The sequence below is a fragment of the Nelusetta ayraudi genome, unplaced genomic scaffold (genome assembly GCF_046127955.1).
Source record: "Nelusetta ayraudi isolate G7.1 ecotype Tasmania unplaced genomic scaffold, CSIRO-AGI_Nayr_v1 ptg000013l, whole genome shotgun sequence".
Classification (NCBI taxonomy): Eukaryota; Metazoa; Chordata; class Actinopteri; order Tetraodontiformes; family Monacanthidae; genus Nelusetta; species Nelusetta ayraudi.
The window spans coordinates 4,353,877-4,367,337 of record NW_027466063.1 but is presented as its reverse complement, the minus strand read 5'-3'; the positions used below and the strand labels follow the sequence as shown (position 1 = coordinate 4,367,337).

The 13,461-nt window shown below is 43.5% G+C and overlaps 4 protein-coding genes across 4 annotated transcripts; 3 read left to right on the top strand and 1 right to left on the bottom strand.

Annotated features, from left to right (window-relative positions):
* Nucleotides 1–1,435: 1,435 nt before the first annotated feature.
* fh (fumarate hydratase) lies at nt 1,436–3,064 on the top strand. Its single transcript, XM_076022975.1, has one exon. The coding sequence runs from the start codon at nt 1,494–1,496 to the stop codon at nt 2,991–2,993; it is 1,500 nt and encodes a 499-aa protein (XP_075879090.1). The 5' UTR covers nt 1,436–1,493; the 3' UTR covers nt 2,994–3,064.
* Nucleotides 3,065–3,850: 786 nt separating this feature from the next.
* fam32a (family with sequence similarity 32 member A) lies at nt 3,851–5,470 on the bottom strand. Its single transcript, XM_076022979.1, has 4 exons — nt 5,313–5,470; nt 4,386–4,530; nt 4,232–4,285; nt 3,851–4,077 (listed from the first exon to the last, which is right to left on the bottom strand). The coding sequence occupies exons 1-4, from the start codon at nt 5,384–5,386 to the stop codon at nt 4,009–4,011; spliced, it is 342 nt and encodes a 113-aa protein (XP_075879094.1). The 5' UTR covers nt 5,387–5,470; the 3' UTR covers nt 3,851–4,008.
* Nucleotides 5,471–5,571: 101 nt separating this feature from the next.
* Nucleotides 5,572–7,124, top strand: mrpl54 (mitochondrial ribosomal protein L54). Its single transcript, XM_076022978.1, has 3 exons — nt 5,572–5,780; nt 6,081–6,237; nt 6,396–7,124. The coding sequence occupies exons 1-3, from the start codon at nt 5,654–5,656 to the stop codon at nt 6,526–6,528; spliced, it is 417 nt and encodes a 138-aa protein (XP_075879093.1). The 5' UTR covers nt 5,572–5,653; the 3' UTR covers nt 6,529–7,124.
* Nucleotides 7,125–7,385: 261 nt separating this feature from the next.
* Nucleotides 7,386–13,425, top strand: malt2 (MALT paracaspase 2). Its single transcript, XM_076022970.1, has 17 exons — nt 7,386–7,513; nt 7,889–8,031; nt 8,502–8,668; nt 8,851–8,981; nt 9,075–9,219; nt 9,309–9,502; nt 9,932–10,028; nt 10,123–10,173; nt 10,278–10,358; nt 10,465–10,668; nt 10,986–11,163; nt 11,279–11,353; nt 11,491–11,618; nt 11,910–12,065; nt 12,145–12,302; nt 12,519–12,656; nt 12,804–13,425. The coding sequence occupies exons 2-17, from the start codon at nt 7,895–7,897 to the stop codon at nt 13,233–13,235; spliced, it is 2,472 nt and encodes an 823-aa protein (XP_075879085.1). The 5' UTR covers nt 7,386–7,513; nt 7,889–7,894; the 3' UTR covers nt 13,236–13,425.
* Nucleotides 13,426–13,461: the final 36 nt, after the last annotated feature.

The following is a 13,461-nucleotide window of genomic DNA, read 5'->3' as shown; positions in this document are numbered from 1 at the left end:
ATTTCCGGTTATACACCGAGCTCGGCTTTTCAAATTAAAATCTTACTTAATTCGTAAACTGAAATAAGAATTAAAAAAAAAAAATATATATATATACAAATAATTTAAGATGGGGAGAGATTCTACCTCTTTACACAGACTAAAATATGGTAAAGAAACAAGCAGATACCGTCCATTTATCAACATAGGAGAGACAACATATTAGCCTATTGACATAATATCAATGTTTTAAATCCATAACTCAGTAAGATGGCAACTACAGCAGCTATTTCCATCAATATATCTCTCAACCTCCAATTAAATTGCATCCGATTCGCAAAATATTGCATGACTGTGACTCGCTGTCCGCATGTGGATCCATGTACAGCCACAGAAGCTATTTATAGGGCCCTCTCTACCTCAATGCCATAAATATCCATACGTTTTGGTGTCTTTACACAAATAAAAGAACCAACAAGTGGCCAAACCAATATATTTTGTCATGCAGCATGAAGAACTGGTTTGTTTTTTTCTGTGGTAGAAATGCTGGAGACGATGCTTTCTTATGATTAAAAGTGCAACGAGGTCTCTCAACCCTGCAGCACATACCATAACTCATTTCCACAAGCGATGCTTATACCTGCTTGACATTTTGCAGTTTAAGCTGAGGCATAAGACATTAACTGAAATGTCAGATTTGATCCAATATTTTAATCAAGTTTAACCCTATTTTGTGTGTGTGATCGCAATTGTCCGTCATGGTCGAGCTGGAAATTGTGCACATTTGCTAACTTTACATATCCGGTGTCATGCCAAGTTCTGCATGCTTGTCGAGATTTGCATGCACGTCGCGGGAACGCGCACCCTAGTAGCTTCGTAGCACCCCAATGATCAGTGGCGGGTCTCGAAAAGCAGTTTGTGGCTGGTATTTTAAGCAGTTCTGACTGGACACACAAAGTTTCATACCCATCAACTTAATTATTTGATTCAGCCACACACACTCAAGTAAGGACATTTATTCAAAGCAAATAGATACACAGACACTGATGTGAGCAGCATATGTTTTATGACAATCCTTATTTGAAACATTAGTAATTACGTATTATAAAACACAAGTGGCCCTCAGAAATGTCATTTGTTACGATCATCGAGATCTGCTAAGTGCCTTTGAGTTTCGCAAAACACTGATGACGGCAGTGTGTTAAATGTTCAGTAATAGTCAAATAAATAAACTATATCGTACTCAGTGATGTCTCTGGAATGACCCCACAACGGTGCGCGCTCCCACTCGGTGCACGCATATCTCGGCAGGCAGTCAACACGGCATGACACCGGATGAAGCGGTCCAGGCGATTCCGCAGCTCTGCCAGTCCATTGGACGAACACAGCGGAAGTCCAGCCTCTGCTTCTCCGCCATTGGCTGACGCACCAACAATTTCCTCCGCACCCAATGACAGGTTACATTGAGCAAGGCTGCGTTGACCTCCCCCCGTATTCACCTCTAATGCGAAGCCATGTTTCGCTCCTTTAGACACGTCCGGCAGTTTAACTGCAACCTCCTGACTTTACAACGACTCGGCGTCAACTCCGAACGCCTCCTTTGCACGAGCAGAATGGCCAGCTCGGAGTACAGACTGGAGCGGGACACGTTCGGCGAGCTCAAGGTCCCGGCGGACAAGTACTACGGCGCCCAGACCGTCAGATCCACCATGAACTTCAAGATCGGTGGACCCAGCGAGAGAATGCCGATCCAGGTAATCAAGGCCTTCGGTGTTCTGAAGAGAGCGGCCGCTGAAGTCAACAAGGACTACGGCCTGGACCCGAAGATTGCAGGCGCGATCGTGCAGGCTGCGGACGAGGTGTCGGCCGGCAAGCTTGACGATCATTTCCCTCTGGTGGTGTGGCAGACCGGCTCAGGTACGCAGAGCAACATGAACGTCAACGAGGTGATCAGCAACAGGGCCATCGAGATCCTGGGTGGGAAGCTGGGCTCCAAAGATCCCGTGCACCCGAACGACCACGTGAACAAGAGCCAGAGTTCCAACGACACGTTCCCCACGGCCATGCACATAGCCGCAGCCACGGAGGTGCACCAGGTCCTGCTGCCCGGCATGCAGACGCTGCACGATGCCCTGGCAGCAAAGTCCGAGGAGTTCAAAGATATCATCAAGATTGGACGCACGCACACGCAGGACGCCGTGCCGCTCTCGCTCGGCCAGGAGTTTGGTGGCTATGTGCACCAGGTGAAGTACGGCATGGAGAGGATCAAGTCCGCCATGCCCCGGGTGTACGAGCTGGCGGCTGGGGGCACGGCCGTGGGGACGGGGCTCAACACCCGCATTGGCTTCGCGGAGAAGGTGGCCTCCACCGTGGCCTCCCTGACGGGTCTGCCCTTCATCACGGCCCCCAACAAGTTCGAGGCCCTGGCAGCCCACGACGCCCTTGTGGAGCTGAGCGGCGCCCTGAACACGGTGGCCGTCAGCATGATGAAGATCGCCAACGACATCCGCTTCCTGGGCTCGGGACCCCGATCCGGCCTAGGGGAGCTCAACCTGCCAGAGAACGAGCCCGGCAGCAGCATCATGCCCGGCAAGGTGAATCCCACGCAGTGCGAGGCCATGACCATGGTGGCGGCCCAGGTGATGGGCAACCACGTGGCAGTGACCATCGGCGGCAGCAACGGACACTTTGAGCTCAATGTGTTCAAGCCCATGATCATCAAGAACGTGCTGAACTCCGCCCGGCTGCTCGGCGACGCCTCTGTCTCCTTCACCAACAACTGCGTGGTGGGCATCCAGGCCAACACGGAGAGGATCGACAAGCTCATGAACGAGTCCCTGATGCTGGTGACGGCACTCAACCCGCACATCGGCTACGACAAGGCGGCCGCCATCGCCAAGACGGCCCACAAGAAGGGCTCCACACTGAAGGCTGTGGCCGTGGAGCTGGGCTACCTGACCGAGGAGCAGTTCGACCAGTGGGTGAAGCCAAGTGAGATGCTGGGCCCCAAGTGAACTCTGACGACCTTCAGTTGAACTCCACGAATTCACGAACATCTGTCTCATTAAATATCATGACAACTGTCTGCCGTTTGATGCATCTACCTACCGTCAAAGGGGCCATGTGTCATATTTATATATAAAACTTCGGTTAAAAACAACTTTTGTTACTTACACAGTTGCTGACATCACACCTCGAGTTGACTGTGTATCCTGCTTCTCTTCCTTCCTGCATGGGACACTCAAAATCATGTCAGTAAACAACAAACAGTGGTGAACTGTCTCTACCCATGCTAATGGCAATTGCTAAAATGGTTGTGTCATTTACAGAAAACGTAAAAACACAAGAAAGCCAAAGAGGGACATCATCTTGTTTTTAAATCTGGTGATGGTCCCAGTTAGACCATTTGGCTCAGTGGAGCCTCAGCTCTTCCCAAGGCCACTCAGGGGAGTGCAGGGAGTGTTTGTTGCGGTAAATGTGCAGAGCAAACCTACAACATTCAGTGGCTAAATGATATTGCATATTGCCCCTTTTATCTTATCCATACTGGGAGTCTTAGTAACTGGAACTATACATTAACTGATTCAACAACGTCTTATTTGAAAATGCACCAGGATGCATGCTTTCCCCCACAACAAGCTAGGTTTTTCTATGCCAATATGTTGCATTTGGTAATTAGTTGTAAATGCCTTATTGGGCAACATAAGTGGTGTGGGAATACACTGTCTTTTTGCGTGCCATTCAAGCAGCATCTCGTCAATAAATATTTTTAAAACGCACGTGTGTTCTAGTTCAATTTTTGATTTCAGAAACGACCCAAACTTTTCTATCACAGATACACATTTTTTTTCAATAACGACATGACTTCAAATTTCATTAAAACAAAGAGGTTAACTCAAACACTTTATTGCAAATACCAGAAAAAAAGCCAACAATACTAATATCTGGATGCCCAGTAAACATGGCAAATATATGAGCTTAGCAAAATAGCCAAAAAAACAAAACAAAACAAAAAAACTTTTTCCTTTTCTATTTGGTCCAGCTGACTTTCGGGATATCGTAGTGTTCAGTCAGGTTGTCCAGGTGGCGATTGAAATCCTGCAAGTAAAAAACACAAAGATCTCTTAGATTCTAATAGTTAAACAAGTTGTTTTTTGTCTGGGATTAATGCACTTGCAAAGATGAGGTTGATATTCTCAGTTTTATGACATTGTATTAACAAAGGTACTAATCATCTGTAGCATGATTTTACCTCCACTCTGTGTTTGTGTGTCTTTGATGCCTTGTTCAAAATCCTTTCCATTTGCTTTAGGGAAAAACAAAGAGCACAATGTTAATACCACAATACACACATCAGTAAAATACTGCTGGCTGTTCACATTAGCCCTACAGTGCTGGTAACTTACCCTCTTCTCTTGCGTTTTGTCAAAAGCAATCTGCGCTGGTGTCCTTTTGTCTATGTATGTTTTCTTAGCCATCACTTCTTCTTCATTTTGACTGGTCACAACCTGCTCCAAGCGATGCTTGCTCTCTTTATCCTTCTTCTTTTTCCTTTAAAAGAAAAATAGTGTAACAATATATTGATAAGTAACTTGCCATGCAGGACCGTGTGAGGAAGTTTTGGACACTTGACAACATCAGTGACTATTACATATCTACACAAGTATCTGTTGATACTGAACATGTACATGAAAAGCCAATCTGGCACAAGATTTAAACAATATACGATACAGAAGTCTAAAGATATTTTTTTTCTTAACTAAAAACAACATTTTAGGTATTTAAAAATTATTTTTTAAATAATCTTTAACATTGTAACCTAATGTCACATTACACAAACCGTTTAACTTTTAGACACACATTGTTTGTTTAGAAATTACGACGAGCGATCTACGTAATGGTATTAATCAGTGTGTTTGCCAATGATGGAAATTTAACGGGTTACATAAAAAAACGAGTTGGGTACGTTGAGAGCATGTCAGATGTTGCTAGCCATGTTTTTAAGCTAACGTTAGCTTTAGAGTGATGTATTTTAAGTAAATTTAAAAACAACAACAACAACAACAATATTATTAGGTAATACCCATCCTTAGGACATACCTTTTACCAAAAAAATATTTATAAAGTGCCCAAATGTTAGCATTTTGGTATGTCAACAAACGGATTATCAGGTTCAAGTGGCCCAACGTATGATCGTTAGCATGCAGGCTAAAAACAACCCGAAATCGGAGTCACTAATATACTCGTATACGACTGGTGATATCCAAGTAAGGATTTTACTTCAAGGTACCATAAGCTGTTAAACTATATTCTAGGAATGCCATGAGACTTACTTTTTTCCAGCTGAAAGGTCCCCTATGCCCTTTAATTTCAGAGCACTTCTCTGGGAAGCGGCGTACTCAGCCATTTTCAGTGAGCTTGTTACTCTTCTTCTGCTGCTACGACGTCCACATACACTGTGTCTTCGTTGTCTACTTTATTTTTGGAGTGCTGCCATCTGGCGGCTTGTCATCCACGTAATATTGCGTTACAGTGCTTCTGCTCCGACCACTGGGGGCAGTGTGTAAAATTAGCAGTTCCAAAACGACTGACGTGAATCCGGAAGTTGGACGGAACTATGAAAGTCAAACCTTAGCATGCTGAGCTTCGTTTTTGCCTAAACCACTACAGAAAGATGTCGGGGTGCATTGTATTCAGGACAGTCGCCTTAAGAAAATGCGTATTATATAAATCTGGTGCATTTCTGTGTCGGACGAATGTTTTAAATGGAGAACAGACGTGCGCATATGCCAAGAAAGTTGGTGAGTAAAACCAAAATAATCTAACCTTAGAGTAGCATCTTATTATATCATCTGTGTTATTCTATATTACTGTGAAACATAAATGAGTTAAATCTAAATTAGCATTGTCGAATTAAATGTTTGTTAAATCGGCGACTTCATTACAGGCAATATGTGTTTGTACGTTTAAAGTGTTGAACCTGTTTTTTGTACAGATTATATTTTCAAAATGTCGGTGTTTAATTTTATTTGACCAATTAGGCATCTCTGTCTCAAATTCCCCGAGCCAACAAAACACTGTTTTCTTTCTCTTGTTTGCAGCTGCGAAAGGAAAGGGTAAAGGAATGGTTAAAGAAGAGATGAAAGGTCCTGAAATTTGTAAAGACCCTGTCAGACTCACATCTTATGCAGTAGGGGTCAACATCCTTAAGCAAGGAGAGGACCCCCAGCTAAAGCCACCAGAGCAATATCCTGAGTGGTATGGCCATGTTCTTCTTAAACATAATTTCTCACACACACAACATGCAAATCTATATTTTGTCTAAACTATGTTGTTGAAAATGACTGATGAATTCATTATTAAAAATTCAAACGTATCAAATAAATGATCTATCTGTTCTTTTATTGTTCACTCAGGTTGTTCCAGTTAAACTTGGGGTCCCCCAAAAGACTACAGGAGCTTGAGCCTGACACCTGGGAATACTGGAAGCGTTTGAGGAAGGAGAACATTTGGCGTTTTAACCGGCTACACAAAGGGAAGAAGTTTTAGTGCCGTCAATAAAACTGACAACAGGACTTACCAGAAATACGGCACTTGGCTTTAGACTAATAAACCAAATTACCTGACATGGTGTACTGGATTTTCTGAGCTTCCTAAAACAATTGTGGTTTGGATAGCTTCTTGCTAAGCAGTACATTTTGTTGTGTTCTTGTGACAAACTGTTAGAGCCAGAGGGAAGCTGTTGCTGGGTAGTTTAGGATGTTTGATGTGATGTAAAACACAATTACTGGACTAATGGTTGAACAAAGGAAACAGCAACTACAAGTCATTAATGGTATACTGCGATCAGCCTTTCCCTGGAGGTTTAGACATCTGGCCAGGTGACATATAGGTTAGGTTTTAATTTTTAGTTTTAATTATGTACAGGTAAAATGTTTTTTTTTTTATGTGTGTTGAGTCAATCTGTTCACTTCAGGTTCATTTTATACAGAAAGAAGTGGTCTGATGCAAGCAAAGATGGCATTTTCACTGTTTGCTGTTTTTGAAAACTCATTGAAAAAAAACAAATGGAGTCATCCTACTTTTTTGTATTTTTTTCCCCCACAATGTGTCTTACAGTCAACAAACCTCTTGGTGTAAGGATTGTCACGCTGTCAAAAATACATCCTCAAAGGCTTTTCTAAAAAGTAATAAAGGTCATCTGAACGTTGTCACAGGTATGTCATACAGTATAAGCATGTTTCTTAGTTTTGAGTCACCATATCTTTAATCTTAACAGTAGGCCGCTGTCCTAAAAAAGCATCAACTTGAATTAATGTCACACTTTATGCAAATGAGCTCACATGTGCAAATCGCAAAAGAGGAACCGAAATAAGAAGCAGATGGTGCAAAATCGCACAAGACTGGAATTCTCATTGGGCGTTGAATTGATGCCATCTCGGACTTAGGAGACAGCGGATGTCATTTCACCCACCACCTCCCTGATCTGGAACTTTGCGCTCCCCAGCCTGGTTACGAAATTAAAAAATAATCGGTAAGCATGAACTTTGATCTGCCGCGGTGATGATACTCGCTATGGCGGAAGAGTCGAATGCGGATAGCCGTTCACTTTACCAATTGGTGCTCGATGCGGTAATTTATTCAAACGGACAAAAAAAAAAAAAAAATCCTTTCACCGCTCCTTGATTTTACTTTTGCGCCATGCACCCTTCCTCAGAACGAACAGCGGGAATTCCCCCGTGTGAAGGGTTCAACCAGCAGCCTTGAGTTTTTGAGCTCATTCACAGCTCATTCTACACAGAAAACCCGCTGTTAGTCACCGGTGCCAAAGGGGGGAATTACCACTACAGCTTCGACTTGATGACTTCAGTGACCACGGCTCTTCCTCATAAGCTCCTGTTTGCTTCAGTCTAACATGGGAGAGCGCAGAATAGACCTCGGTGCTCTGGGAGGAAATGTCCTGGACAAGCTTGGCGCGATGCTGGACAACTTGACCTGCGGGTGGAGGCAGCTGGCCCACGTGGTGTCCGAGCAGCCGAATCTCCGCTGCAGGTGAGACATTGAAGGCAGCGCAGAAACATGCAAGCTCATATTTGCTCCCAATTCATTTATGTTTTGCCGCTTTACAACTTTTTTTTTCTTAATCTGAGCCGCACTGGAGCAGCTTTGTTTGATTGTCTATTTAAAAACCCACTGCAGTCCTGAAGGCAGTATATTTAGCCCTCTGTTCACAGCCCCCTGTGAAACCACCTGGAGCTTGCCTCAAAGAACAGAACAACCACCTGATTGGGGTGCTGTTATTAACCTGGGAGGTGTGCCAGTGCTCTCTGTGACATCACCAAGGGCTAATTTCCAGAACAAGTGGTCATATTTTGTTAAAAAGAAGTAGAGGATTTTCAAACATTTGGACCACATTCCAATCAATATCTCTGCTGTCTCTCACCCAAGATATATATTGTTTTATTTTATTGAAGTTGTGACTGACAGTACTCTGTGAGGTCTCTTCCTCCACCTCTCTGCAGTGAGAATGAGCTGACGAGCTGCTCACTCCAGGTACTGAGTGCGACAGGCAGCCCAGGACGAGCCCTGCTGGCAGGCCTGGCTGATCGCTCCTGCACGCTTGACTTCCTGATTCACTGCCTCAGGAGGATAGGGCACCAGGAAGCTATGCAGTACTTCTCCTCCGCAGGTAATGCGGAAGCAATACGTGTACACAGTTTTTTTCCCTTTCTATTCTATGAGGAAGTTCCATTTTATTTTGATAAAGATATCTTCGATGTCCTACTTAACTGCCCAATCAGCCCTAAAAGAAGGCTTCTAAATCCTTAAACACATCAATACATAACACTAACATTGTATGTGTTTTGTCAGTGGCAGAGATGATACATATCACTGTGCAGCCGCAGTCCCAGGAGGCCACAGTGGGCAGCGAAGTCGCATTAACCTGCAGAGCTTCTGGTCCTCCTGGGCTCAACTACCAGTGGTTCAGAGGCAATGAGGAGGTCAGTGGAACCTAAGTACAATTCTTGTTGTGCTTTCAACCTTGTATGTCAATAATACTTACACATTTATTGTTTCAATGATTCCATTCATAGATCTTAGGTGAGGCAGGAAGCACACCAGAGCTGGTTCTTTGTCCTCTGTCCTTGTCCCACAAGGGTCACTATATTTGTAGGGTCAACCATGGTGCCAACTGCACCTTTTCCCAGTGGGCCCACATTGGTGTCATTCACTCTGGAGGTACTTTTATTTGTCATGTCCCCCCTTTTATTATCTCTTCTTCCGTGCAATGTAGTAGCCCAGCTCATAATAATATATGATAATTTCAGACTGCAGCAGCACCAGCAGTCTGTTTTCAGGGTCAGTGAGCGGGCTGCTTGTCACCCTTCAGCCTCAATCACAAGTGCTGTCGGAGAGCGAGAGCCTGCTCCTGGAGTGCCAAGCAGAGGCCAATCCTCCTGCGCAGTACCAGTGGTACCACAACACAGTACCCTTGAAACAACACAAGACACGCTCGTTCAAGGTAAGGGCGTCCAAGACTGTGACAAAGAAATTTTAATAGTGCTAGGAGAAATCAAATTTGTCTTTGAAAATATGTTTGTGACATAATTCATGTACAGTACATAAAGGATAAAAGAAAACATTATTAATACCCAAAAACACAGATTTTTGTCACAGATGCAAAAATTGTGTAAAATGCCAAATTAAAAGAAAATGCAGAACACCAAATAATACAACAACATCGTACATGGAATTTGAGACATAAAAGAAGTTGAGGTTAAACCCTCAAAGTTAATTAGAAAAAGCAGCCAGAGGACAAAGGTAAGAAATATGCTAAACAAAATGCTGATAAACTTACAGAAGTAAAAATAGAACTGTAACATTAAGGGGAATCTGTTTCAGAGGAAATTACCTGTTTAAAATCAAGCACGAGTTTTTGTGCTCCCGGTAGATTCCATGTGTGACCACAGCTCACCGGGGACAGTACAGATGCAAAGTTTACAATTTGTATCATGAAGCATGGACTGACACAGCAGCAGTCACTATCGGTGAGACACTGTTCTCATTCAGCATGTTCTATAAAAAAAACCTGCGCTGCACTGCGCAGTAAAAATACTTCCTGTTTTTACTGAATTCATGCAGGACCAACCTCCATCACAGACGTTTATTGGGAAGAAGTTGACCGTGGTTTAGGTAGTTGGCAAAATCATTGAATGAGTCCCCCCCCCCCCCCCCCCCCAATGATTTGATGATTCATAAGATTTCATCTTTTAATGATCTTGTTTTGGTGTGATTAGACTCACAGGTCCACAGGTCAATGGGAAGCCTCGAAACCCATCAGCCTCAACAGGTTAATCCATCAGCTCTGCATTACCATGGTGAGTTAGTTAAGTTTGAAATCCTCACAGCTCAGAGTGAGCAGATCAAAATGTTCTCCAACTGCAAGCGGCAGGTTCTTGAACTTTGGTGTCGTCACCCTTACAGCCACGGACAAGGTCGCTCTGCTGATTGGTAACATGAACTACCAGCACCATACGCAGCTGTGTGCTCCCATCGCTGACGTGCACGAGTTGACCAATCTACTCAGGCAGATGGATTTCAAGGTGGTTTCCCTGCTTGACCTCAACTGGCAGGAGATGCACAGTGCTGTGACAGAATTCCTCCTGTTGCTCGACAAGGGAGTTTATGGTATGTCCTCCATAAAGGTCCAGAAGGCAGTGTACTTTAGCCCTCTGTTTGCAGCCCTCTGCAAAAATGCTTGGTTGTACCTGGAAGTTTTGTGGGACCTGTTTGGAAGGGTGTCCAGTCTCAAAGAATGTAACAAACTCTGATTTAGGGTTTTTAACATGGGAGAGGTATTGTTTTTAGCCCAAACTTTACAGTATGTAGGCCACCCAATTGGGACACTGCACAAACTAAAGAATATTTATTAAATCCATAGACTTTTACCATCAGTACAAGTCTATAATACAAAGGAAAGATCATTTTTCACCTTTTTTACATAGGTTTGTTATACTTTGCTGGACACGGTTATGAGAATTATGGCAACAGTTTCATGGTTCCCATCGACGCGCCAGCCTCCTACACATCCAAGCACTGTGTGTGTGTGCAGAATATACTGACCCAGATGCAGGAGAAAGAGACTGGTCTCAATGTGTTCCTGCTGGACATGTGCCGCAAAAGGTGACAATGACTTTTAATGTTGAAGGTTTAAGATGAGTAATGATTAGATAGCTTTTTGACTGAGATCATATGCTGCAATGGAAAGTCATGTTTTTTTGTTTTTTTTTGGTCAAAGAAACCCCAACGATCACATCGTTGTGCAACCAGGGCTGATAAAGGTGACAGCCAATATAGTGTTTGGATATGCCACGTACGTATCTCACTTTTTTCCACTTGCTTATTTCATTTCATAGGTGATTTTATTTTGCTTAATTTGATGAAGTAAAATCAGGGCTAAAAACACAAATCAGAGACAGCCTGTAAATATATGTTCATTGTTTCCTTCAGGTGTGTGGACGCTGAGGCATACGAAGTGAAGAGGGATGACGTCTCCAATGGCATCTTCATAAGTTTCCTAAAGCGCCGAGTGTGTGAGGATGAGAAGGTCACAGTCATGCTGGACAGAGTGGCAGAGGGTGTGTACGCCAACTGTGATGCATCCAGGAAGTGGATTTTCACTGAGCAGACAGGCTAGGTGGTAGCAATATTGCATGAGAACATGGGAGAAAAATGTTTGAGATGATCCTGTAATGCTAAAGAAGGACCTGCATGTGAATGTTTTAGAGTTTATATTTAAATTGTAACTGCAATTAATTTAATGAATTTCCCAAATCTCCGGAACTGTGCGTTTAGGCTAAATGAAACAGGTTGTATAAATATATGTTGTTACCAGTGTTTACAAAAAAGTACTCGCTTACCTTCACCAGATATGGGTCGCTGTGTGATCACACGTGGAAGGCAGGCTCTGGAGCTTCGCAGTAATCTGTCTGAACGGCGCTCCCTCACTGATCCCATACAACAGACCTCTGACCAGTGTTCTTCATCTTATTCACTGCGGAACCTGCAGTGGGCTATCGCGCATGGTATTTTCTTTTATGACACTAGCTTCGATCATAATTTTCATCTCTCAAGGATCATTAAATCATTTGAATTTCCCTGCAGTTCTCCCAGAGAGCTTTTTCCTGCAGTTTGACTGTGGTGTTAGAGTTCAGCTCGGGTTTGCAGCAGAGTTCTCCAACGTCATGGTCATCTACACTCGGATACTGGAGAAGCCAGAGGACATTGTCTCCTGCAGCGCTCAGCTCACCAACTTTCCTCTGGTTTGTTCACTGATATTATGATGTAACAAACACATGATTCATAATTTGGAATCCTTCAATGTAACCTTGCATGCTAAATGAAGGATCAGTTGATCTGCCTGCCATGCAAAGTTACCTTTACTGTCTGTCTTGCTAAAATCTTTGGGCATCCCTTTCATAAGTGTACAAGAATATGTACAGATGTGCCTTGAATTTAATGGGTCTGTGTCTCGGCAGGATGTGGACATTGACCTGAAAAAAAGTAACCAGGAGACTCTTCATGAAGCTGGTTGTTTATTATTAAGTGGTGAAATTGTTCCTTCATCTGAGGTCCCCAGTCGCTACACACGCATTAGAAGCTTGCAGAGACTGAAAGTGAGTTCTTTTAATCACTGGTTCTGTTTATATCCAGTCAGAGAAAAATGCTGTCATAATAATTATTTTTGTCAGTTCAGAGGTTTGTCTTCAGAGATGAGAGAGAACTTCAATCAACTGAAGACTAAACACACTGTTTTTTTTTAGGGGGAGCTTACTTTTGTCACCTGCCTTCATTACACGTATGCCAGCATGGATGAAGAAGTAGAAGAAAGACAACAGGTGACGGTTGGGAAACCACTCGTCTCCAAACTCTGCCTGCATGAACCTCGGCTGTCTCCCTCTGTGTCCTCGGACTTGAGCCTTGGCTCCCTCTTCATCACAGAGACGTCTTTCTCCACTGAGAGTCTAAGTTCTGTTGCTTCGGCTTCAAACACAGAGTCACTTTATGACCAAACTCACAGAGAATCTGTCACCGCTGACTCCCCAACTTCTTCTAAAAGAACCAATGTCCCCGAGGAAACGGACAGTCCTGAAGTATATGATGGCACTCAGCCTCTTGCCACCAGTAAAAGCTTGCCACTTGGCTCAGTCACAGACACAAGTCACACATTTAGCAACTACTTCCATTCTTTGTAAAAGTTGCTACATGTAAGACATGATCTGGTATGTGAAATGTTGTGTGTGTGCTGATATAAGACATTTTGAGAAGGAACAGCGACATCAAGTGGTTGTTTTCTGCTGAGGTACTCTTTCGCTCAACATCCCTCTTCGGAGCTTGCCATTGGGCTACAGAGGCTTTTGCACGTAAATAAAGACGTTATCCACAGCAGTTGTGTTTAGTACCCATAAATTGACATGTTTA

Coding starts and splice junctions, on each gene's coding strand:
- fh (XM_076022975.1), top strand. CDS start 1,494: ATGTTTCGCTCCTTTAGACACGTCCGGCAGTTTAACTGCAACCTCCTG.
- fam32a (XM_076022979.1), bottom strand. CDS start 5,386: ATGGCTGAGTACGCCGCTTCCCAGAGAAGTGCTCTGAAATTAAAGGGC. Junction 4,531..5,312: donor GACCTTTCAGCTGGAAAAAA/GTAAGTCTCATG, acceptor TTTCTTTTAAAG/GAAAAAGAAGAAGGATAAAG. Junction 4,286..4,385: donor ACAAAACGCAAGAGAAGAGG/GTAAGTTACCAG, acceptor TTTTCCCTAAAG/CAAATGGAAAGGATTTTGAA.
- mrpl54 (XM_076022978.1), top strand. CDS start 5,654: ATGTCGGGGTGCATTGTATTCAGGACAGTCGCCTTAAGAAAATGCGTA. Junction 5,781..6,080: donor CGCATATGCCAAGAAAGTTG/GTGAGTAAAACC, acceptor TCTTGTTTGCAG/CTGCGAAAGGAAAGGGTAAA. Junction 6,238..6,395: donor CCAGAGCAATATCCTGAGTG/GTATGGCCATGT, acceptor TTGTTCACTCAG/GTTGTTCCAGTTAAACTTGG.
- malt2 (XM_076022970.1), top strand. CDS start 7,895: ATGGGAGAGCGCAGAATAGACCTCGGTGCTCTGGGAGGAAATGTCCTG. Junction 9,220..9,308: donor TGGTGTCATTCACTCTGGAG/GTACTTTTATTT, acceptor TGATAATTTCAG/ACTGCAGCAGCACCAGCAGT. Junction 12,657..12,803: donor GAAGCTTGCAGAGACTGAAA/GTGAGTTCTTTT, acceptor GTTTTTTTTTAG/GGGGAGCTTACTTTTGTCAC.